At 37.2% G+C, this 24,778-nt stretch overlaps 1 protein-coding gene across 3 annotated transcripts in view; it reads right to left on the bottom strand.

Annotated features, from left to right (window-relative positions):
* The window catches only part of LOC127447085 (zinc finger protein GLI2-like), a 109,954-nt gene that overhangs the window by 66,700 nt on the left and 18,476 nt on the right, over positions 1–24,778 (bottom strand). For all 3 annotated transcript variants that reach the window (XM_051708607.1, XM_051708605.1, XM_051708606.1), the window contains exon 2: positions 19,734–19,852. In XM_051708607.1, the coding sequence (XP_051564567.1) occupies positions 19,734–19,790 (57 nt within the window). In that variant the 5' untranslated portion in view covers positions 19,791–19,852. The remainder of the gene's footprint in view (positions 1–19,733; positions 19,853–24,778) is intronic.

Here is a 24,778-nt window from a genome sequence, read left to right as displayed (position 1 = left end):
CAGTAATCTCAAAGTGCACTAAAGTTTAACAGTTGCCACCTTGATGAAGATGTGCCACAGCTTTTGGATGTGAATACATCTGATTCTTCAGTATGTATCAGATGGAGCCCCTGCATTAGCGTATTGTGTGTTCTTTGGAAAAGACATGGTTACTGTATTGCTGAACACCTAGATACAGTATAGTTGGATTTTTGACAAGGGTGTAGAGATTTAAGTTTTCGTAAACAAATTGCTATCACAGAAAAATTCTGAAATCTTAAAATAACAGTTCAGATGGATGGATGGATGGATATTAAATGTATAAACCATGCTCGGAGTCTCAAAGTTTGTGGACTGACCATGAAAGTGTCACACTGAGCATTCTTCTATTGGAGACCATTAACATTGGCAGTTACATGCCAATTACACTGTCTCAGACCGTTTGACAAGCTGCCAGCTCAAGGTCTCTCAAAGTGTCAAAATTGGTCTACACAAACAGACGAGAACATAAGGTCTATTTAAGAGGGATATGTGGGCTCCTTTTCCACAGTTAGCATGAACCCACCTGCAATAACATATTTCAGACATGTCTTGTTCTGACACACATACCAAATATATATGTGGTTCCTGTTTCCATAGGGTACCAAATATACAGCAACCTCTGATAACAGTTAGCTTATAGCTTTGGGAAGCCTAAACAAACAGACAAGCACCTTTTAAAGGAATAGTTTACCCTGAAATTAAAAACCTGCAATTATTTTCTCACCCTCGTTTCGTTCAAAATCTGCAAGACTTTCTTTCATGGAACACAAAAACATGCTCTTCTCCTTACTATGAAAGCATATAGTGACAATGGGCTGCAAAGCCTCGAAAGAAAGGGACAAGTAGCACCGTAAACATACTTGTGACGTTCTGTAATGTTGGTGGTGGCAATGATGATGACGTAAAAATGAACCGTGCAGTTTATTTACATAAGTGAATCCAAACCATAACAAACATAAACAGCTTGACATAGACTAGACAAACACAATACCTGACAAAGGACAATGATAAACATGAGGGGTTAAATAAATGGACAAGGGGTAAAACAAAGATGAGGGAACCAATGAACAGACAGAACTGATAACAAGATAATCAAACAATAAACCAATGAAAACAAGACACATGAACCTGGAGGGAAACATTAAATCACATGACAAAGGAACCACATGACATAAAACAGAAACTAAACTTTCAAAATAAAAGACATGAAATACATGAACCAACAGAATAAACATGACAATACTGTAAAAGTAAAAAGCAGTCAATATGGCTCATGTGATGCGTAAACATTCAGCAAAAAATTATTCTACAGAAGAAAGAAAGATATATGGCTTTGGAACGCCATGAGAGTTAGTAGAATTGACACAATTTTCATTTTGGATGAACTATTTTGATTATACAGGAGTGTCTGTGGTTAAAAATAAAACCACAAATATAATTTATTTTTCACAGTAAATAAAATATTAAATCCTCTGAAATTAATTTCAATACACTAAATAAAATATAATTAGTGTGTGTATATGATAATATTTCCTTGGGGAATGAAGTTGACATTAATTCTTGGTAATGTAGTTTGCCTTTTCAAATGATTTCCCACAGAAATATATCAGCAGAATAGAAGACAAATCAAAACATTGCTGAATTATATCTGTGTGATGACACAGTGGAGGTTTGTGCACATGCAGTATACACTGACTGCTTCAATCAGATAAGAAAGAGAATATCTTCACACTGGCTTAAAATCCCTATTTAGTCTGTCAGTAACAAGGTCTCAGTCGACATTGCTCTCAATCCATTTAGCTATTCAGTGGCTGTGCAAACAAGATTGTAAAATGGATTGAGGCACAGTAATCACTGGAACTATATCAGGAGACTGCCACAGTCTTGTAAAGGCAATGATGTTTATGCTCTAAAGTGGCAGGTTTAGAGAGAGAAAATAAGTTCTTCTCTCCCTCCTGCTATTTGCAGGGAAGGGACAGCTCCCTCTGGCTTCAGATGCCTCGATGTCGCTACCAGCAGGGCAAGACTGCCTTGACAGAAGAAAAAAAAACTTTACCTGGAGCAGACTGCTAATTGGCTATGTCCCAAACATCAATGTAGAACTAATAAATACACATAACAAATTAACCGAACAGTACAGAATGAGGAGGGAGGAAACAAAAAGCTAGAATAGGCAGATTTTATTAAACCCTCTCGGTCAGATTACTGCACTGGCAGCTAAAGTTTTTAAATGTAAACTTTCTTCTCATCATGCCCACACCAGGGGCCGGTTGCACTAGCTATATGTAAGTTACAACTTAGCCTAGTTGTGGCGTAAATGGGCACTAAGTCACAGTTTACGCACTACTAAATATTTGAGCGTTACACCATTAAACTTAGGTAGAACATAATCCTACATATAAACTAAATATTTATGGAAGACTCCGACCAGGAGTAACGGTTGGAATAAAAAAGCAGACTGATATTTTATGACATCAATGAGCTCATGTTTTGCGAGACAGGCATCAATCCTTTTGACATACAGTATGATGTTGACATTTACACTAGTTCACATTTACAAAAGAGAAAAAAAAAACATGCTTTTAAGTGGCTCTTCAGCATGAAACCGTTCTAACGGTGCAGTTTTCAGGGTGCTTCGTCCAGTGTCAAGTTTCAACACATTCAAAATATATATATAGGATATAAAAATGAATAAATGTCTATTTTTCCAGCCTGTTGTATTAGTATTTATTTATCAACCCTTATTTATTTTAGATACAGTTCCTATATATTGTTATTTACACAGGGCAAATATACTATATCAAATCTACTTTTATTACGTATCGTATTTTAATGGGGATATAATTTATTACAGCTGACAGTTACATGAACAAACAAGGTTTGAACATCAACCATAAGAAGATCAAATTGAAGTTCATGGCTTTTTAACACTTCTGTGTATAAATTTGAAGGCTGCTTATTGGATAAATACAGGTAAACGTCATATTATGCGACTATGCATTACTTTACAGAGCGCTTATGACCTACTAGTTTAGTCTTGCCTTAAGAACAGGAGGTGCAACCAAATTAAGCACTGACTTAGTTACAAACTAACTAGAAGTTACTAAGCCCTTAGTGTGAACTTTACGTCCCAACTTACGTGAGATCTTATGCACAGCTGGTGCAACCCTACCCAGATCACAGCTCACCTGCACAAACTCTGCTTAATTTGCTCATGTCACTGCAAACTGCAAACTCTGGTTAATTGGAAAGGTGATTGGCTCTTTTACCTGTACGGCGGGACTTCCTTTCAACATCCATTGACCGTTGGCTGCTGTTGGGTGTTCCAATTTCTCTCATTAATTTTAATAGAAGAGGGTCTCTGCTAAATAGTCTCTGAATCTAATCTAACTTTTAAAGTGCATGTAAACATACTGACTGTTTGTGTAGCCTTCCTATTCTCTTCTTCCTAGTACCTTCCTTGTACTCTGTCTGCTTCTAACTTTGCTGGTGTTAAAGGTCTGAGTTTCTGTGATTCTCCACACCTTACCATGCAGAAATGCTTTTGGGCCAGCAGCTCTGTTTTAGCAACAATACGATGTACAGTAATAGCTGGACAATTCTGGACTGGACTGGTTATTACAGAAGGTCTCTGATAAGCTGCCCCTTATGAATATGTTCTGTAAAATTTTAAAGAAATAAGCCCCTAAAACATTTGTGAATGATGCAGTTGCAGTCGTAAAAAGAAAATGCTAAGTCGTATTCAAACATTCACTAATAAATATGAATTCAAGTGATACGAATTTAACAATAAAGATGTCTACAATATATGTACACATGTACATATCTTTACTGATCTTTAATGATACACTCGATTACACTGTAATAACATTTTTTCTTCTAAACTCATCAAATCCCATAATTTATTTTATTATGCACAAATATAATTGAAATGCCTAAGATTTTACATTGCTGCCTGTTATATTTGGATCTTGCCTACCTGCATATGACTACATGGCTCTATGCCACAACATTTCAAGTGCATGACTTGTTTATACCATTGATTTCATGCCATCTGAGTCACAGATAACATACTATCTGTCTGGATTCATGTTAAACTGCTCGGCTCCAGAAGGAGGAGGGGGGCTAAAGGAACGTTGGGGCCAGGAACAAGTTTGTATCTGCTGATACCATGCGATGAACTTTTTTTTCTCTTTGAAGCCAATGCAAAGAATGCAAAGTTTACATTGTGGGAAATTACTGAAGCCAAAACAGAGTTTTACATTCACACCTATTTATACCTTAAGATTTAGGCTGACCTTGAACTTGGAGTTAAACACATCCTTTGCATGGTCAAAAACTGTTTCTGAAGCGACTGGGTGTGTAGGCGGTGGTTCCAGCTGAAGAAGTATTCCAATGGCATGGATTTCTTTGGAAATCATGTCTATTTTCCTAAAAGCTATGCTTTTTTACTTCTTCTCTTAACATTAGCCAGACTTATTTTGGGAAAATTGCTTTGAAAATTATTGAGACTGTATGCTGCAGCCAGCAGTCTGAGTTGGCTTTTACAAGAAGCAAATGAGAAAGGAAACATTTTTATTTCATTTCCCATGTACAAGCTTTCAAAATTCCAAAAGATTTTGGTCTCTGGCAGCCTTCCCTACTGCCCACAGGCCACACAGAAAGACATAAGTGAGCAATACATATGATACTGTATATCCTGAGGTTTACTCCAGAGGCCAATGTTTCAGCAAATTTGATTAAACAGCTATTCGTATATTAACTTCTTGACACTATTTTCTGACATTTTGACCAACAGGTTTACGAGCACTCATTCTAATCAATCAAATTCACAAAACTCAAAAAAGCCAGTTAGCTAAAATGGCAAGCCTCACGTAAAGCTTCAAATTTCTGCTTGGAAATCAAGAAAAGTGCATAGTGTGGATAAAAACAGACCTTTCATCTTCAGGTAAGGTCTCTTAGCTTGACCAAAATCATCTCTCAAAGGAATAGTTCACTCAAAAATAAATATTCTATCATCATTTACTCACCGTCATTTTGTTGTGAAAAAAAAACAAAAAACAAACAAACAAAAAAAAAACATAAAAATACAAAGAAAGGGAAAAAGATGCAATGAAAGTTAATACTGAGACTGACATGTCATACGTCTGTCATACAAGTTTGAAACAACATGATGGTGAGTAATTGATGGCTGAACTTTTATTTTAGAGTTAACTATCCCTTTAAGACAGAGGTATTGTAGCACTGGTCACTTACAGTTATACTTGAATGAATGGCCAAGGGAAATGCCACATGTTTCTGTGTCACTGTGTCCACCAGCAGTCGGAGGATTTCTTTGTTTGTTTTCATTTGGCTGACTGCATTTAAACAGTCAACCTCTGCTGCTTATTTTGCTTGTCGCACAGTTTACTATAGCGCGTCTAGGCCCTGTCCTTGGAGCGTTTCCAATAATGACTAGTGCTGTCGGGCCCCCCTCCCTCTGTCTTCAATGTAGGACAACCTGCTGATACACCAACCGGCAATCTGTGGGAAAATGCTCCTGGAAAGTTGCATATTCTAGAGGCCTTCCAGCTGTGCTTTTAACTGTATTTGTAATGTTGCATCTTACAATTTTTATCATACATTTCTGTGCATTTTCTGCACACAATTTGATGTTGCTGAATGCTGCTAAATGCTTGAATAGTCCTAATTGCTAAAAACTAATGACACAACCAGTCTTTCCAATACTATAATTAAGACTTCATCACTTCACCAAAGGGCACATAAATACTAGAGAAAGCTCCTACAGAGTGTTTGATGGATAGGAATAGGTATGGTTCATTTTGAGGGTGTGGAAAAAGGGTGTATATGAACATGGAAAACATGTTAGGCTGAATGTCAGGGAACATTCACTTTCACTGTATGGAAAAAAGATGCAATGAAAGTGCATGGTGACTGAGGTTGTCAGTCCCTAACATTCTACCAAACATCATCTTTTGTATTCCACAGAAGAAAGTTATACGGGTTTGCAATGACACATTTGGGTGATTATTGTGAAAGCTGTCAAAAGAAATGTCCTGGTTATATTTAACATATATATATATATATATATATATGTGTGTGTGTGTGTGTGTGTGTATTAAATTATATTTAGCAAAAAGAATAAGAATAATAAAACATTTTTGCCTTGTCCCATTATATTTTTTTAAACTTGAGCACATTTTACCCCCCGATTCTCATTACCATAATGCGTCCAGATGTTTTTCTTTCACTATTCCCATTGTTTTCCGTGATGATTCTTATTACCATTTACAGGTTTCATGAGAATCATCAGAGAGCATAAGAGAGAGGCAGTATTTCGACACAGCCCAGCAAATTAATAGACAATTTGACTATTAGATGTTTGAATGTTTGAGAATAAATGGACAAAACACTTATAAAAAAGTGTTTTTGTATTATTAGGCAATGAAAAATATGAGACTGTAGGTTCTGTTTTTATTGGGAATGATAAGACGGTGTTATTAAGTGAATATTGTCTTTGTTTATCCTATCTGGAAGACATCTAACATTTTCTTCCTGTCATGCTTCACTGGTCTGGTGGCCTGGATCAAGACTTCGAGTGGGTAGAGTTCACACCGTTTTCATTAATGACAGTACAGATGCGTCTGTTCACTGGACACACTACATCTCACTCTGTGCTACCTGAACCCAAGCCAAAGAAAGTAGCAATGTTGACACAAGTTTATGTTTACAGCTCTCACACATTTCTAACACTGCCTAACTCTTCTGCTGTGTGTTCAATATAATCACACGGGAAGTCGACATGTTGTTTCCAAGAGTTCCAGTGCCATAGGATTGGCGACATTATGCCAAATCACCCATCTCCCATCAGACATTTTTGCATTGACTCAAGTGTGTTTACATTCCCTTGTAGCGCAACTGGAATCGCATTGCATCAGCAGTGTGGGAGACCCGGGATCGGATTCCGTGTTGAAACCAGAAAGTAATAGCATTTGCATAATTAGTGACAAGCGTGATTTGGAGGTAGCATTTTACCCTCTAACATTACATTTTTATTACCTTGTTGCAAGAGTTAGTGGCAATGGCTTGGACTAGTTCAAAAGGATGGGAATTGTAGGGAATTTAATTATTCTGTTTCTGATTTCCCTTAACTATTCCTTTTCCTTAATTTCATTAATGATTCTTTTAGCAATTTTGAGGAACTGGATTGCCAAATTTCATATTCTAGGTGATGTATTTGTTTGAATGAAATATGAGTGCCTTCATGGAGTGGATCAGGGAGAGTTTTTCAGCAACTAAAGGGATAGTTCACCAAAAAATTCTCATTATTTACTCACCCTCATGCCACTCTAGATGTGTATGACTTTCTTTCATCTGCAGAACACAAAGATATTTAGAAGAATATCTCAGCTCTTTTGGTCCTGACAATGCAAGTGAATGGTGACCAGACCACTGAAGCTCCAAAAATCACATAAAGGCCACATTAAAGTAATCTATAAAACTTCAGTGGTTTAATACATATCTTCAGAAGAAATATGATTGGTGTGGGTGAGAAACAGACAAATATTTAAGTCATTTTTTACCATAAATCTCCACATTCACTTTCAAAATGTGAAAGAATGTAAAAGTGAAAGTGGAGATTTCTGGTAAAAAATGATTTAAATATTGATCTGTTTGTCACCCACATCTATCATATCACTTCTGAGGATATGGACAAAACCACTGGAGTATTGTGTATAATTTTATGTGGCCTTTATGTGATTTTTAGAGCTTAAAGGTCTGGTCACCATTCACTTGCTTTGTAAGGACCAACGGAGCTGAGATATTCTTCTAAATATCTTTGTTTGTGTTCTGCAGAAGAAAGAAAGTCATGCACATCTAGAATGGCATGAGGGTGAATAAATGATGAGAGAATTTTCAATTTTGGGTGAACTATCCCTTTAATAACTTAAATTCCACTCTTTACGTCACACAAAGCTGTTGTATGGTGTCAGAGAGGACACATTGAATGCTGCACATCGTCATTTGGAATACCTTTATTTATTTACTGTTTTTTTTTTTTTTTGGAATAAATTATTGTGATTAGATTCATTTGCCTGTTATTGAAAAGTGGTTAGGTTTAGGGATAGGTTTAAGAGATCTAAAATACCTAAAAAAATAGTAAAAATGTAACATATATATACACACAAACACAAATATATATTTATAACACAAAGGATTCATAAATATTTTACGTTTCTAAGGCTGACTAGTTAAGACTCACAGGAGCTGAAATGATATAACGAGAGCCATCGGGACACCTGTAGAGTAAGGGTGTGTTCACACTTGGCAGGTTTGGTTAGATTAAAACGAACTCTGGTGCGAATGTTCTGTTAGTGCGGTTCATTTGAACAAGTGTGTACGCTGTCACCCAAACCTTGGTGCGCACCAAACAAGCGGACGTAGACCGCCTGAATAGTGGGTCTCGGTCCGCTTCCAAACGAACTCTAGTGCGGTTAGATTGATATATGAATGCAACATGGACCAAAGACGTCTAAATGGACCAAAAACAGTAAGTAATTTGCCTAATACTGACCTCAAGCATACCTGGTTCTTCTCATCATAAGAGCTATGTTGCCCATTACAGTTTGGTACAGGCGGCGGAACCGCCATCAGCCGTCCTTGCAGCATATCCTCGTTTGTGTGTGCAACGGAGGAATTCCTGGCGCTGTTTTGACTCCTTTACACATTTTATTACTAAGCTGGTAAAAATACCACTATATATACATATATAAAAATAACGAGTGCATTTCGCCCAGCAGCCAGCATTGTTTTGGATGTTCTGCAAGTTCCGTCAAAAAATATACATCATAAAAGCTGTCCAATCAGGTTGTGACTTTTTCCTGATGCCTTTGGTTTAGTGTGAACACTAAGCGAACCAGGACTAAATGTATCATTTTCTTTTTTGGTCTGGACCAAGAGGACCAAGAGAACAGAACTACAAGTGTGAACACACCCTAAGTATCCATAACCAATGAATCCACACCAGGAACCAAAAACAGGAAGGAACCATTTCTTGAATTTGTAGCCAGGACTAAATGGTGCATGAAGGGAATGGCACGGCGTTAAAAAGTAGAAGAAAGGAGGGAGAGATGAAGAGGGAACGAGAGGGGGAGTGGGCTAATCCCCTGAAGCATCCATATATTGCTCCATACTCCTCTCCTACTGCTTGTAAATGGCTTGGAATGTAACATGTGGTCTTTGGACTCCGTGTGTGTGGATGTCTCTCGTATGGAGAGATTTATGTGTGTAGACGTTGCCTAAAGCTCCCTCTTTTTGACTTTTAACAAGGGTCTTTGAAGCAAGGGTAGAGCCTTCCAGCATTAAAGTAATATCAGAAGCACAGTCTTTCATTTCTTAGTCAGTTATGCATTGTATCTTTGTGTGGCAGCTGTATCTCCTTCAATAGGTTATGTCTGACTGATACAACATCTAAGAACTGGGTCAAAATGAGTTTGTCTTCCCTCTTGTAATCAAGAATCTCTTTCTCTCACACAAAGTTTGTGATGTGTAAGAGCACTTTTTAAAAAGAAGTATTTCCAGAACATTTTTAAATATTCTTCAGAACTCTTCAGATGTTAACAGTATACATATATTATTCTTTATTTTCAAGCACACTAATGTTTGAAATACACCAGACATTTTAAAGACCAGACATCAAAATGTTGAGTAGAAAAAAGACTAAAACCCATGAATTCAAGCAAACTCTGAGGAAAAGTGCACTGGACTTCATCTTTCCAATCTTATTCTGTATGTAGAGCACAACTTCTCTGACTTTTACTTTATTTAATGACTGTGGAAGGAAGCATGAGCTAGTTCTCCAACTTCTTGTTCCAAATCTCTTGTTTTTCAAGTAGACTTTACACCACAATCAAATACCTTCAACAAAACAAAATAAAGACATCCCCCTGCTTTCACTTACCATATCTAATCTTTAAATCCTCTTTTGGGGCTGGCCAGTCCCACATATGAAATTTAAGATGAAGAGAGAAGGGGGATCTTGAAAAGCCATTTGGTTAACTGTTTATAAAAGCCACACGAAGGAAACTTTGCAAATCCCTTTAACTGCTCGTGAAAGAGGTTAGTTTCCAAACAGATAGAATTGATCTTTGGTCAAAATGTGCTGCGACTGAAGAACATGCGTACAACTAAAGCACTAAAGCCCTGGAACACACAAAATTCTAGAAATAAAATAGTATTTCAGTTTGTTTTGCCAAGGAAGGATCGAAACTAGGTCTCTTAAATATGGTTTTACACAGTCCTGGTCACCTTTTAGGCGACTGGGAAAAGAATGCCACTGAAAAAAAGTATTCCCTACTCTAAAATTATATCAATCTTCAGCAAAAGACAGTAGTCTGTTCCAGATAGTGGGCGGTCGTACTTCTGACAGGATGAGAAAATTAGACTCAGTCAATAGGCCTTCCTGTAGGCTACCTGCAGGACTTCTCGGGTGTACACCACTCTTGTGAGGTGTATGAGGTATGGTTTCAAAGCCAATACAAAGATTCTGTGTTTTTTACACAGAATCTGTAGTGTTATAGCAGGTGTTTCCGCTAGTGCACTAATTTCATTCAATGGCTTAATAAAAAATGAAAATTTTCATCATTTAATAATCATCATGTCATTCCAAACCCCTATAACTTTCTTCTTTTTTGCAGGCATGGTGCTTTCAATCTCCTAAAGCACCATAAAAGTAGTCCATATGACTCATGTTCTGTTTCCAAGTCTTCTGAAGCCATATAATAGCTTTTTGTGAGAAACATAAAGTTAAGTTGTTATGCTGCCCTCTGCTGTACCGAAAATGCTGCCCTCTGCTGTAGCTCTGATAGAAATTATTGCGCCTTTATATGTGTGAAAGCACCACTTTCATAATATGAAAAAGATCGGCCAGGAATTTCTAAAAAACCAAAAACAATGCGTTCAACAGAAGAATGAAAATCATATGAGTTCACACCGTATGCGTTGTTGCACTAACAAAATTAGCACAAAGAATATAACAGAGCGCAGGTGTTTTGAGATGCACTTTTAAACTTTGCCGTTCTTTTAGACCCGACAAAGCTTTTGACACTTAGGACAATTGAGGGACACAACTATTACACGAGGTGCAAACATTCATTGATGCACAAGAAGACAACACACTACTATATGCATACTATACTTTATGTAATTATCTGTAATGTAGATTGTGAAGAGCAGTATTAAATTTAAAAAAAAACTTTTGTCTCTTATATTTGTATAAATTAAGAAAGGGGTGTGAACATTTATGAGACAAAAGGTAATGCAAACTTATCTTCTCAACTATATACTGTATACTGTTTATTAAACCTTCGATGAATGGGTTATCAGCTGTCTTCCATCTTGTTTCTGAACAGCAATCTAAATCGAGCAATTCTGTGATTTGGTGACTAAAAACAGCCATTTGGCTCCTTAATGTTTCAGTTTAGGATCCAATGGCTCCTTAGTCATTTTTTTAGTCTGGAGCCCTGGAATTTGAACATTTTTCGAAAGCCAAAATGTGACCAATATGATGAAAAATAAATGAAAATTTGATTTGTAAAATGTATATTTTCAAATTGTACCTACAAGGGTTACCTAGAAGGTTAGAATGTCCTTTTATAATTAACAGCATTGGCTAAGAGAGAATTTCTTTCAAATGTAAGCAAAATGGACATTGTAACAGAAATATCCCCATAAGAATTGATATTGAATCAGGAAATCTTTATCAATCTGCATCCCTAATCCCCATTCTCTGACTACTTTTCTCTGGGCCAAAAAAACCACTGCAGCGGAAGGGCCTCATTTAAAGAAACAGAAAGGCAAGATGAAGAAAAAAAGAAAAGAGAATAAATCCCTTTCTCAGGAAGATTAGTGGCTGTCCCTTTAGAGTGGGCTGTGGATGGAGCAGCTTTTTAAGCCACATTTTTCTCTGTCAGTGGCTTGACCCTGGTGCATTCCCTCTTTTCCTCTGGCTGCCTGTTGTACTGCTCTCTGCCCCTCCCACCCAACCTCCTTTCCCATTCTTCACCGTCTCTACGGAGACTTAGGAAGAATAGTGTCTTCACTGTTAACTGAAAGCACTTGTAGAGCACAACCCACCACCATTCAAAACATATGTGATGTACATTGCTAACTATGAACTCCAGAGCATTACTCTGCCAAACTTAATGTGTTAACATTTCTAAGCCAGTCAGTCACATTTTCAGCATTTGAGCAGGAGAGAGTGCATTTACATGCACACCAATATGCTGATAACTACCAAAAATCAGCTTCTTCAAAAAAGTCTGACAATGAATATAAACTACATTTTCATGAGATTTGAAATCATCCAGTTATTCATTACTTTTGACATCAAAACATTAACAGTCATGCGCAAAACACTTACACTCATTGGATAAGTCAGTAAGTACCCTGGTAAAGTTGTTTACATGCAATGTGAAATCGGGGTAATGGACAAAAATCTGTATGTGCCTAGGGCTGGGTATTGATACAGCTTTCCTGATTTAATTCGATTCTGATTCACAGACTCTCCATTCTATTTGATACATATTCGATTCGGTAGCAATTTATATGGATATATTTCAGTTATAATGTATTCATTTGTGACAGCCAGGTAAGGATAATGTTTGCCCTAAACTTCGACATTGTTTGCCACTGCTGTGAAATTAAACCACTATAAAAAAATCTCCATAGTGCCAGTAGAACTTAGACAATAGCCTTCCATTAAGCTTAACAACAAGCAAACTAATCAGGCGTTGGCTCAAAATAGTGTCATGCAGGGTCGGAAATGCCCCCAAAATTCAATATTTGAATTGCTCCTGTTTGAGTTGTTCCCTATCTGTCACTCACTCGACGTTGTGTCAATGTAGTGACACTAGGGGTCACACTCGGGAGCCCCAAACTCCTCTGCTTTTTGAAAAAAGGCCAACAGGAATTGCCGAGTGGAATTTGCATGCCACTCCCCTGGACATACGGGTATAAAAGGAGCTGGTATGCAACCACTCATTCAGATTTTCTCTTCGGAGCTGAGCGGTTGCATTCAGTGCACTGAATTAAATTCTCTCAACCGTTCACCTCAAACTGCTGGATTTACGGCGCATTTCAGCGGCTTCTCCCCCTCTGCACCCGTGGAGTGCAAAGAATGCCCCTGGACGCTTTGGCAGAACAAAGAAAAGAGTATATTCTAATAAAAGAGCATATTATCAATTCTAAAAGAGCGGCACACACGGAACGTCTTTTTAAAGATGTCTTACCTTTTGTGTGTTATTCCTGATTGTGGTCGTTATCTCTCCGCTTCTGATGGCCACGATCGCTGTCTTATGTGTCTGGGTGCTGCCCACGCGGAGACTTCGTTAGTGGATGGGTCTTGTCCTCATTTCGAGAACATGACCATGGCAACGTTGCGGTCGTGGCTTGCCTTCGTAAGAAAGCGGCTCCCTGCCTCTGTCCATCCCGTTTGGTGTCCCTCTTGCCACAACACTGAACTACCCGCTGAAATGGCTGGGACCTTGTCTTGGCTCCTCAGCACAAAACCTGAATGAGTGGTTGCATACCAGCTCCTTTTTACCCATATGTCCGGGGGAGTGGCATGCAAATTCCATTCGCCGATTCCCATTGGCCTTTTTTCAAAAAGCAGAGGTATTTGGGGCTCCCAAGAGTGACCCCTAGTGTCACTACATCGACACAACATCTCGTTCCCTCCATAAGGGAACGAAGGTTACGAAAGTAACCAGGACGTTTTTTTTATATTGATAACATAACATAGTCAATCCTCTGCGATCACCTGACTTCTTCCCTGATAACAGCAGAAAGAAATACTCTGTCATTTTTGGTCATACAGTTAAGAGTAAGACATCATTCGAAACTATAAAGGTTTACTTTTATTTGTGTACACTCACAATAACAGCAAAACGTTGTGGTTTTGTAAAATAATTGTATCATGGCTGACCCTGCACTCTGACCCCAGCTTAGCTGGGATATGTGGAAAAAAAGAATTTTCACTGTATATGTGCAAATGTATAATGTGTGATAAATAAATACAATTAATTAAAAAAAAAAATCATTAGAAATAAAGAAATCATACAGGATTCGCTTTCTGCCGTCTCGGTCTCCGTGAACTTCTGTCTGGAGCGCATCACGAAAATGAACCAAAACTCAGCGTATACTTGCCTCGCAGACATGAGAAATATGTCTATAGAAAGCTTGAATTGTCTACTTTTAAATGAACCATTTTAAATTGAAAACAAATATTCTCTGATTGTGTAATCCGTATGAAACCAACGAGAGGTACAGTCTTTACCATTTGAGCTCATTATCGTTTTTGGAAGAAGACATGCTGTGAATTTACCTCAGAAGAAGAGTGTGATCCGATATGGCCTTTCTAACACAAAAAGTGCCTCACAAAAGCTCATTTTGTGAGCGAAAACTGGAGTCTACAAAATCTATTATGTGTTTCATGGCCTTACTTCAGTGACTTAAAAATTACTAACCATTCATAATCTTGATTTTCTCAAAAATGCAAACATGTATATCTCATGTTTGGAGGCTCTTATGTTACAACACTGCTGAGAAAGTGATGCAGTTTATTTATTCATTTTGTTAATTATTCATGCTTGACATGTTGACTACAATCATGTAAACTGTATCTGGGCAAAATTTTGTATTGTTATCTCAAAGCAAGTTATGGTATTTGGAACCAAGGTAGCCTTTTTTTTATCAAAAGTCCAAACAACTCTCCAAACAAGTGATCTGAGGGTTTTACTGAACCTAAGAACTACTTACATTTGTAAATGCCACAATAAACCAGAAACATAATTACATAGAATAAGTAACAAGTAATAAGATCCAGCATTGTTTCAGTTGTGTGCATGGTAAATCAAGACCTGTCAATCTAAGCGATCAGTCCAATCCAAGCTGTAAAACAGTGGCCGACTGGTCTCTACACATCGTCCCTACCCACCCACATACCTGAGATCAGAGATGATCTTATTATTGGTTTAAGAGGTTACTGAAGCTTGCTGTTGGTTAGCTATAAATTAAAACATTAGCTGTTATGTTGTATTTAATTAATTTAATGTTGAACAGATTAACTTTTTTAAATATGCTATAAGTTGATAATTGTCATTTTCTTCAATCATCTAATTATTAGAACAACTAAAATATGTCGCTTGTAAGTGTTTGCTTCAGCCAGAGGAAGGCATGGTACAAGTGTATGTGTGCACATGATCAGGATGGTACCACCTCTGCCTCATTTTGAGCCAGGAAAAACCCTGTCTATCATAATCAATCATTATTAACATTTAAAAACCACATTATATGTTTGATAATATATAATCCGTTGTAAACTGTAAGGTAAGATTTTTTTTATTTTATTATTACAGTTTGCATTAAAGAACTCACGCTAGGGGGTCCGTCAGAACAAGAGAAACTCACATGTGAAAAGGTTAATTATACAGGGGACCTCATGCTAAAAAATGGTACTGTGTCTTTAAGGCCACGCCAACACTAATATGTTTTCAATTAAAAACACATTAGTTTCACAATGTTTAGCTTTCCGTCCACACTGAGACACTGTTTTTATCCAGCAAAAACTGAGTTTTTTGAAAACGCTCTTCCAAGTGGATACATTTTTGAATGCCATCTTCGTGTTGTAGTGTGGACAGGGAAAACTGAGATATTTGAAAAGGCTGATGTATTTGTTGTCACGTGACGCAGTCATGTGATCTATTGAACCCAAAACAATCAAGATGGTGGCCCATGTTGTTGCTGCGTTGTTGTGCTTGCTATCCATTTTGATAGAATTAACGAGAGAGGAGTCAAATGGCTTCTTGACAGCATCTGTGCTATGTGTGATTAGAATTAAATGTTTATTTTTTGTTGTTGTTTCTGATCAACAACTTACTGTAAAGAACAGAGAGGATAGTAAAAGAGACAAATCGATTGTGTGGATCTCATATTTCAACACACGGAACAAGTCAAACCAAACTCCAAACTCTCAACATGCAGTGAAAGTTCATGCTGTGCTGAACTTTTCAATAATATTCTACTCAACCACTGGTGAGTTAAATCTTAAAATGTACCAGCTAGTGGCTAATCACAGACATTTTTAGTCACATAGCACAAAATTGGGTCACATTGTAGATCTCAGTACTCGCATTGTACAGGGTGAAAGATCGATCTTGGGACATGTGCTGATCGGTTTTAACTTGAACCATTTATGATCTTACTCCGATAAATCAAAGCTGTTTAATGTGTTTACATGGCCACACAGGTTGTAGGCTTATTAAGCATAATCGTTGTAAGATTGTGCAAGTAAACATGCTCAGTATGAGGAGGAAACAGGTCACTTGTTTATAAATGAACAAGACAAATTGCACTGCTTGACATGGCAGTTGTAGGAAATTAAGTCACGCCTTTTAATTAAAAGAGCAAATCACCTTATTGGCAAACTCTCTGCATGGTCTTTACGACAGTCCTTATTCTAGAATGCACATTAGCTAGACCAATATGAAAAATACAGTTTTTTTAGCCATATCTGAGCAAAAGAAGATTTTATTGGTGATTTGACATATGCCATTGAAACTTAAGGAAGTAACTGCTCAAGGGCATTACCAAGATGGCAGCCAAGTCGACTGACTTGCTTAAAAAGGACTCTGGTCAGCATCATGTAAAAACATATTAAAATTGAGAACGACTATTTTAAATTTGGCCTGAATTGGAGAAGAAATGGTTGTGGCAGGAGGAATTTCAGATGTTCCTTTGAAATGCTGACACCTTTCAACACTCCTGCTCTGTATCATGTACCTACACCGAAAACATGTTGTCTCAGAACGGGTACTGAACATAAGTTGGCCCGAACGTCTAATAAATCCTCCTGATCCCCTTTAACCACTATACTGACCTCAATAAAACTAATTCTGCACCATAAAGTCTGAGCAAAAGCTGTAAATACACATACAAGTGAGATGAAACAAAAGGTATTGAATGGCTCCAAAATGAATTAAATAAATTCACCAGACCATGCTCAACCCAGTCTCCTGGAGGTCTACCTTCCAGCAGAGTTAAGATTAAACTCTTATCAAACACACTTGAACTAGCAGATCAAGGTCTTCAGGTTCACTGACAATCACATGCAGGAAAGCAGGCCTAGAGAAACAGAACTGTGCACCCCATGCTGTACACTTTCTATATAGATGGGAAGTATGGGTACCTGTTGAAACATTTTTATAGCAGTCCAAGAATTTGTTCAAATATACAGGGTTCTGGCACCTTTTGGACAATGAATTTCCAAGACTTTTCCTGCCCTTCATGAGTACAGACTGAATAAGGATTTTATAGATACTGCACTCACAAACAGCAATTTCTGGCCAGTGAAATATATTAGAGCTGAGCATAACTAGAAAATACACTCACTGAGCACTTTATTAGGAATGCTATGATCCTAATAAAGTGCAAACATGGTCTTCTGCTGTCCATTCGTCTCAAGGTTTGATGTGTTGTGCATTCTGATATGCTATTCTGCTCACTACAATTGTACATAGTGGTACAATAACAATTGTACAGAGTGGTACAGAGTTACCACAGCCTTTCTGTCAGGTTGAACTAGTCTGGCCATTCTCCGTTGACCTCTCTGATCAACAAGGTGTTTCCGTCCACAGAACTGCTGCTCACTGGATGTTTTTTGTTTTTGGCACCATTCTGAGTTAACTCTAGAGACTGTTGTGAGTGAAAATCACAGGAGATCAGCAGTTACAGAAATACTCAAACCAGCTCGACTGGCACCAACAATCATGCCACGGTGGAAATTATTTCCCCATTCTGAAAAGTATAGGTCTCTGTTTCCCAATCTGTGGGCATTTTCAAACCGGGATGGGCATTTATAAACTATCCAATGAAAGTAGGGAATCTCAATGTAGTAATCAGTGGGCATTTCTAAACTATCAAATGAAAGTATGGAATCTCAATGTAGTAGCCAAATTGTTTAAAGCATGTGAAAACGACCACTGACTGGAAAAATAACCCATTTTTGTTCGCAAAGACAAAAGTATCTATGCTGGTGTGAAACTCCTGAAGCTCCTGACCCGTATCTGTATTATTTTATGCATTGCACTGTTCCCACATGATTGGCTAATTAGATAATTGCATGAATAAGTAGGTGTACAGGTGTTCCTAATAAAATGTTCAGTGAATGTCTATTTATAATATACATTTCCGTTACTTTTTCCACAGATCATACATTAAGTATAATCTTTTAAGTTGTACGCAAAGCTACTGAGAAGCCAACATGTCTGTATCCTCTTTATCAAAGCATAAGTGAATGCTAATTAATAGGCAAAGAAAACTAAATTAACAGACTGAAAAATCTACAGACAATGTAGTACAAAGATAATAATTACCCAGCAGTCAACTTTTCCATTTAGTGGACCATACATATATACTGTACATACATAAATGAATTAATACATAATTTATACACAGCTTTGCTGATTTATTCATGTTTAGATGATACGATCATACGCAGAATCGCAGTGCCCACAATAACCAGAACGTATTATCAGAAAAGAGTAATTGTATGTGGCTATAATGTACTACTTTCGAAGACTCAAACGAAGAAAAAAATCCTGATCTTTTTCATTAAGTCTCTCTGGCAGGCCAACAAACTCTACTGGTGTTACTGAACTATATTATGTCCTATTTTGGTAAACTAAATTACCATATCAGTCAAGGCCCCGAATGGCCAAAGACTGCAAAAAACTCCACGATTAGTAATACATAACTTCTAGTCTACAGTGTTGAGAAGGTCTTTCAGCGTCATTGATGTTTGTATTTAAAATCCTTTGTAGCCAGCGACTGATTGTAATCAGCACAACACTGTGAATCAATACTCCAAACTTTTTACCAAGTTTCTATATATGCAAATCATTTTTGTTTAATCATCATAATGCAAATACAAAGACAAAATGGAAAACCTTTTTAGAGACTGTGCACCCAGATGCCCCAATTTTTGCTTTTTTCTTAAACAATTCATGATGGTTGCTTTCTTATGGCAGGCCACCAAACCCCTCATTAAACAGTAAAATGCCATAATATGAGAGGGTCATTAGCATTTCAAAGGTCTTTTACCATCTTCATGTTTGTCAGAGGACTCAGATGGACAGCGTGGTCCACTGCTCTCCCCAAAGCTTTAAGAAATTTATAACATTTATACCCTGGAGGTAAGAACAAGGTCTTTCAACCTAGTTAAAGAAGGGTTTTCATCACACATTCACTGGCATCTTTTAAACATGGGCAGCTTCACTTCCATTCTTTTCCCTCGTTCTTTTGCATCTTTGAGTTAACAAGTACAAGAGTGAACCTGACATTATTTCTTATACACTATAGACTAAATGTCTTTACATAGCTCAACCAATATTTTAACACATTCTATCACATAATATCATGTAATCTATAACGTTAAAAAAGTAATTATCTGGTTACCTGTGCATTTAAAAACTGTTTAGTGTAACATTGTTTAGTGTACTATGGAGTTGAAACTTCTATAAGTAATATTGTTTGAACAATGTCTGAAGAAAGTGATAAAAAAAAACACACTTCACCTTTAAGTTAATGTTGCTAGATAGGACGGGTAGATTTAAAATATTTAATGCAGTTCTATACTGTTGAGAAGTTTGTCTTACCTCGAGTTGCTGTGGTCGGTGAAGGCTTTTTGGGGAGGTCTGTGAAACTACTGCCATCCAAGCTGGATGCCTTGCACTCCTTCTCTGTGGTGGTTGGACTCGTGGTCTCCATGATCAGTCTAAATGAGCCATTGAAAGAGAGCATAACAACAATTGATTTATGCAAGGTCACAAAATGTACTTTGTCTAAGAACATTAATCGAATCGGTCACACCACAGGTGACAAGAAACATGCTGCGCAGTAAATTAGCAGTCAAAAAGAGGCATCGTGAAAAAACTAACAACCTTGTGTCACAAACTGATATTGACAGGTTTTCAAAAATATTACACAAACTTTAATATTTACAACACTATGCTTAAATTCATTTTATAATATTGTTGCGTCCCTCAGATATCCTTGCTGGAAATGCATTAAAACTTCCAACTGGCAATTGTGATGTGTGGTTGAAATGTTTATATTATATAAACTTCAATTCTAAAGAAAATCTTTCACTTCCCTCTATCCTGTTTAATGACGTGTCTGTTTATTTTGAGAGCTTAGAAGAGCAGTTGTAGAAATGCCATGTTACCAGAAGAGACAAAGCAGAGAGCGTGCAAAGTACCTCCTCTACGATAGCTCTGTCAGAGCACTCAAGAGCCTGCGCTGAAGGCAGATGACTTGGCAGCACGCCGCTTGTTTAACTTTGTGTAACCTACAAGATTATCCTTGGTTCAGAGCAAACAGTGCCTGGTTTAGGATTGAAAGAAGGTCCAAACTGAGGCCTTTCAGTCTCTGATTGTGGCTGCCTATGTTGTTTGTTCTTTAGCAGATGAGTCTGTTTAATACATACTTAAACTATGATGGTCCTTATTTAAACCCAACATAATTGGTCAGTTCTGCTTTGCATGCAGTCAAGTAACAAGTATGCACTAAGTGTGCACTCAGGTTTCAGTTTAATCTTGATGAAAAACCCAATTTTGTTTAAAACATGGGGGCAACTATACTTTTCAGCTCGATACTCTACAAAGTGGCTTATGTGATAAGTGTAGCAAAAGATAAATAGAAACCAACAGTATTTGATTGGATGGTGATATCTGGTATACAAAGCAAACTGATCCTACTGTGACTGATCTTACAGAGCGCAACAGTGCTCACCCAATAATTCAGCCGTTTGGGTTCCGAAAGTATTTTTTCCCATAGACTTTTCATAAAATCCTTCATAAAAGAGTTTTAAGCCATGAACCAAACCAACCAGCTCCGAGGTAAATCACATCACAAACTTTGTTTTGAGGCAAAAAAGTATTTGAAAATCGAACATAAAGACTAGTGACTGTGTCCTAACCGTCTTTAATGAGGGCATGAATTACAATTCGATGAAGCATTGTAAATTATGTCACTGAATAAAAAAAGATGGGAATAAATATTAAATAGAAAAATTATATTTAACTATAGATTTGAGGTTTTTGATAAGTATAAAAACCATATATTTTATATTTATTGCTAAATATTCAGATAATTACAAATAGATAAGTAATTTAAGGGTGAAGAGACACTGACTCGGTTACAGCAATTACGGTGTGTCATGGGAGTGGGCGGTCGCTCCGAAGCATGTTTTGTGGGCTTGGTTGGCCACGGTTCTCTGATTGGTGAAGCGTCCTCAGCTGGACCATAAGTAATGTAGTTGTTTACCATGAATTCTGCTATCAAACACAATTTTTAAATAATTAAGTTGAAATACGGCAGATGGATGGCTTCAACGGAAGAATATACCATCGATGAACAACCTCGGAGCTCAAGGTAGGTCTGTTTTTAAAGGTTAATAAGTTATCGTTCACAATCAATTAGTCTAAGGAAAACATTTATAGGATTTTCACCATAAAATGCGCTATAAAAAACAAAGAAGAAAGGTTTCAATGTTTGGCTTGAGCAGAAATCTGACTGCCAATACTGGAAGTGAATGACAAAAGAGAAAAGCTCCTTTATAATCTCTTGTATACAAAGTATTAGTGAGTTTTAAGACAAACCCCTTAATGATAAGCCCCTTGAATGTCCAAAAGATGGGCAAAATGCATTTTTAATTTTGCAATACAAAACGTGGATAAACATTTCATGTTTGCATATTAGACTTTAATATCTTGGTATTCAATAATTTGATATTTGTTATTCTGCATTGCTTGTAAACTGTGATAGAACAATGTTGTAATGTATTTTGCAAATTGGATAACTTTCATAAAATTTAGGCTAATGTGTTCCTGCAATAAGATCTGCAATAAGATTACAACAAAATACCTTTTCAAATAACAATGCATACCTGTATTTATCATAGAATATGAACCAATTACGGAAAATAACTAGCATATTACTGTGCAACATATGACAATTCTGCATGGAAACTAAATTATGTTTCACTTTTAACCTTTTGAATGTTGTTTCAACATGCTAGTCCAAAATATTATTTTTCTTATATTCAGCATCCGGTAAGACTACCTGTGGCCACATTCATCACCATTTGGTTTTGCCAGTCAAACGTCCCTGTGCCAAGGTAAGCCGATTAGAGGTGGACTGTTGGAGTTGGCCAGAGTCTGTCTGAGTGCTTGTTAGCCAAAAATGTAAATGTGCCATCCTGTCTCACTCTCACATCTTTAGACTTTTCTTTGGAGATGTAGATGTCAAAGGATTCATTTATAAGTTAATAGTGAGTCCCCCTAATGTGGTTTGTGACCCGAGTGCTGTCATCAAATGTATACTGGCCAATTAAAACACTTGGGACATTTCTATACCTCTCCTTTGGAAACCACCTTCCAGATCTCAAGCTATCCAAGGTTTTTCTTGTTCCATATCATTACCACAATTGTTAGAAGAGAATGTTAAATGAATGCTAAATGAAATGAATCCCTGGAAATTAGTCACACTCACACATGCTATTACTGGCATTGGTAATCTTAATTTGCCAGTAACACTTATTACTCCAGCCAAATCTGTCTTGGAATAAACACATAGTAACAATGAATCATAAATGCCTGTCAAACACGATCAATGATTGCTGTTTTAATAATATCCATTAGTGGTCGAACGATATGGGTTTCTCAATGGCCGATGCCAGACAATTTCTCGATACTGATAAATAAAGAGTGGGATGGCTGATATAACTCAAATCTATGTGATATAGGCTAACAAAATGTAATAATAGCAACTGAGATTAAATTAGAACAGTTTTTGACACAATATTTATCAAAATTCACAAAAAATAAATCCAAAAATAAACTGTTGGGAGATTTTGTAACTGGCACAAGGGGTAGAAAATAGGGCTGGGGAAAAAAAATTGATTCTGTTACAAATCAAGATTCTTGAGCCAAACGATTTTAAAATCATCTCCCTGATGAAAAATTAATTTTTAGATAATATAAATACATGTTAATTTAATAATATTTTTTTTATTTATCACACATTATACATTTGCAAATATATAATGAAATTCTTTTTTTTTCACATATCCCAGCTACGCTGGGGACAGAGTGCAGGGTCAGCCATGATATGGTGCCCCTGGAGCAGATAGAGTCAAGGGCCTTGCTCAAGAGCCCAACAGTGGCATCTTGGCAGTGCTGGGGCTTGAACCCCCAACCTTCTGATCAGTAACCCAGAGCCTTAACCACTGAGCCACACTAACAGGTTTTCCCTCTGATAAGTTTTATCTCTTTAATTCTTTATATTTTGTCCTTTAATGCACCACTGCTACATCAAAGCACTTTATTCACTGTCGGACATCAAAATCCTCTGCTGTGATCAATGTTCCTGTTATTATGCATAATCCAAATGTTTATTTGAGAGGTGTTGTGGAGAGTATTTGTCAGAAGTCATTCTGCAGCTTCTGTCTGACACTGTTTTAATAAATAGTTTAGCTGTAAAAAGGCTTATCAAACTGTTGGATGGCGTAAACTACATGTTGCGCCCCCACAATATTTATAATCTAACTACCAGGGTCTTCATGCGCAGTGGCGGGTAATTTCGCACATATTTATCTGCCACTGTCGAATAGAAATGCCGCTAGACACAAAGACGCGTGCTTGAGGAAATACACCCGATTACATTTTGAAGAACAGATGAAAGAAATGCCGCCGACTCGCGTGTCTGATTTGCATTTTTGTTCAAAGTTCATTTGCACTTTGGCACCAACGCTTGTGGCGCGAACGTGTCTCGCGGAACATGCGCAAATTGTGAGTTCTCACTTTATTTCTCTGTCAGTCATCTGGGAGCACTTTGTAAGAATAGTGTTGTCTATGAGAACGCTGCATAGAATCTCAGACTATCTCAGGATACATAAATGCACACACAGCATCTGCGTGTGGCTCTCTCTCTCAAACTGCCGCATCCGGCTCGTCTTTATCCCTCTCCTCGGCTGCTCCTCCTCATCACAATTATATATTGCACATATTTATTTGTTGAGTACAAATGGACATAACGCAGCCTTATACATGGGCTCCTTTGCACTAACTAGTCGCCTAGCTCAGACAATGCACTGACTGGACGTTTGGTAGTTTTAAATTGGTAATTTTGCACATCCCTATCTTTAACCTGCAAATTATATATTACAGAGTGAAAACAATTGTCATTTCAGACACAACTGTTCTTTAATAGACATTTCTTTCTGGGAAAAAGGACTTAACGTTTTTTTTTTTTTTTTAATTTATTAAGTTATTATATCAAAACCTCAAATCACAATACTTACAGAATCGCAATATCGCAATACATATTGAATCTGCTAGGAAATATCGTTGTAATATAAAATCGGGAGGTCTGTGGCAATTCCTAGCCCTAGTAGATAATGCTCCTGTTAATCAGTCAAGCTCGAACGGTTATCGGCTGCTGATAATCACAAAATGGCCAAATATCAGACAATTTATTGGCCTAACTGATATATCAATCAATCATTATCCATTTTGCTAGATTTTCAATGTCAAAAGGGCATGCCCTTTTCTTTTCAAAATTTGTAGATCAAGCCTTACTCTGATCTTCTTTGACAAGAAGATCTGATAGGACTATACAGGTGTAAGGAACCAAATGGACA

This window comes from Myxocyprinus asiaticus, chromosome 10 (assembly GCF_019703515.2).
Source record: "Myxocyprinus asiaticus isolate MX2 ecotype Aquarium Trade chromosome 10, UBuf_Myxa_2, whole genome shotgun sequence".
In the NCBI taxonomy this organism is placed as follows: domain Eukaryota; kingdom Metazoa; phylum Chordata; class Actinopteri; order Cypriniformes; family Catostomidae; genus Myxocyprinus; species Myxocyprinus asiaticus.
Note: the sequence above shows the minus strand (reverse complement) of the source record. Positions and strands in the feature narration are given on the sequence as shown.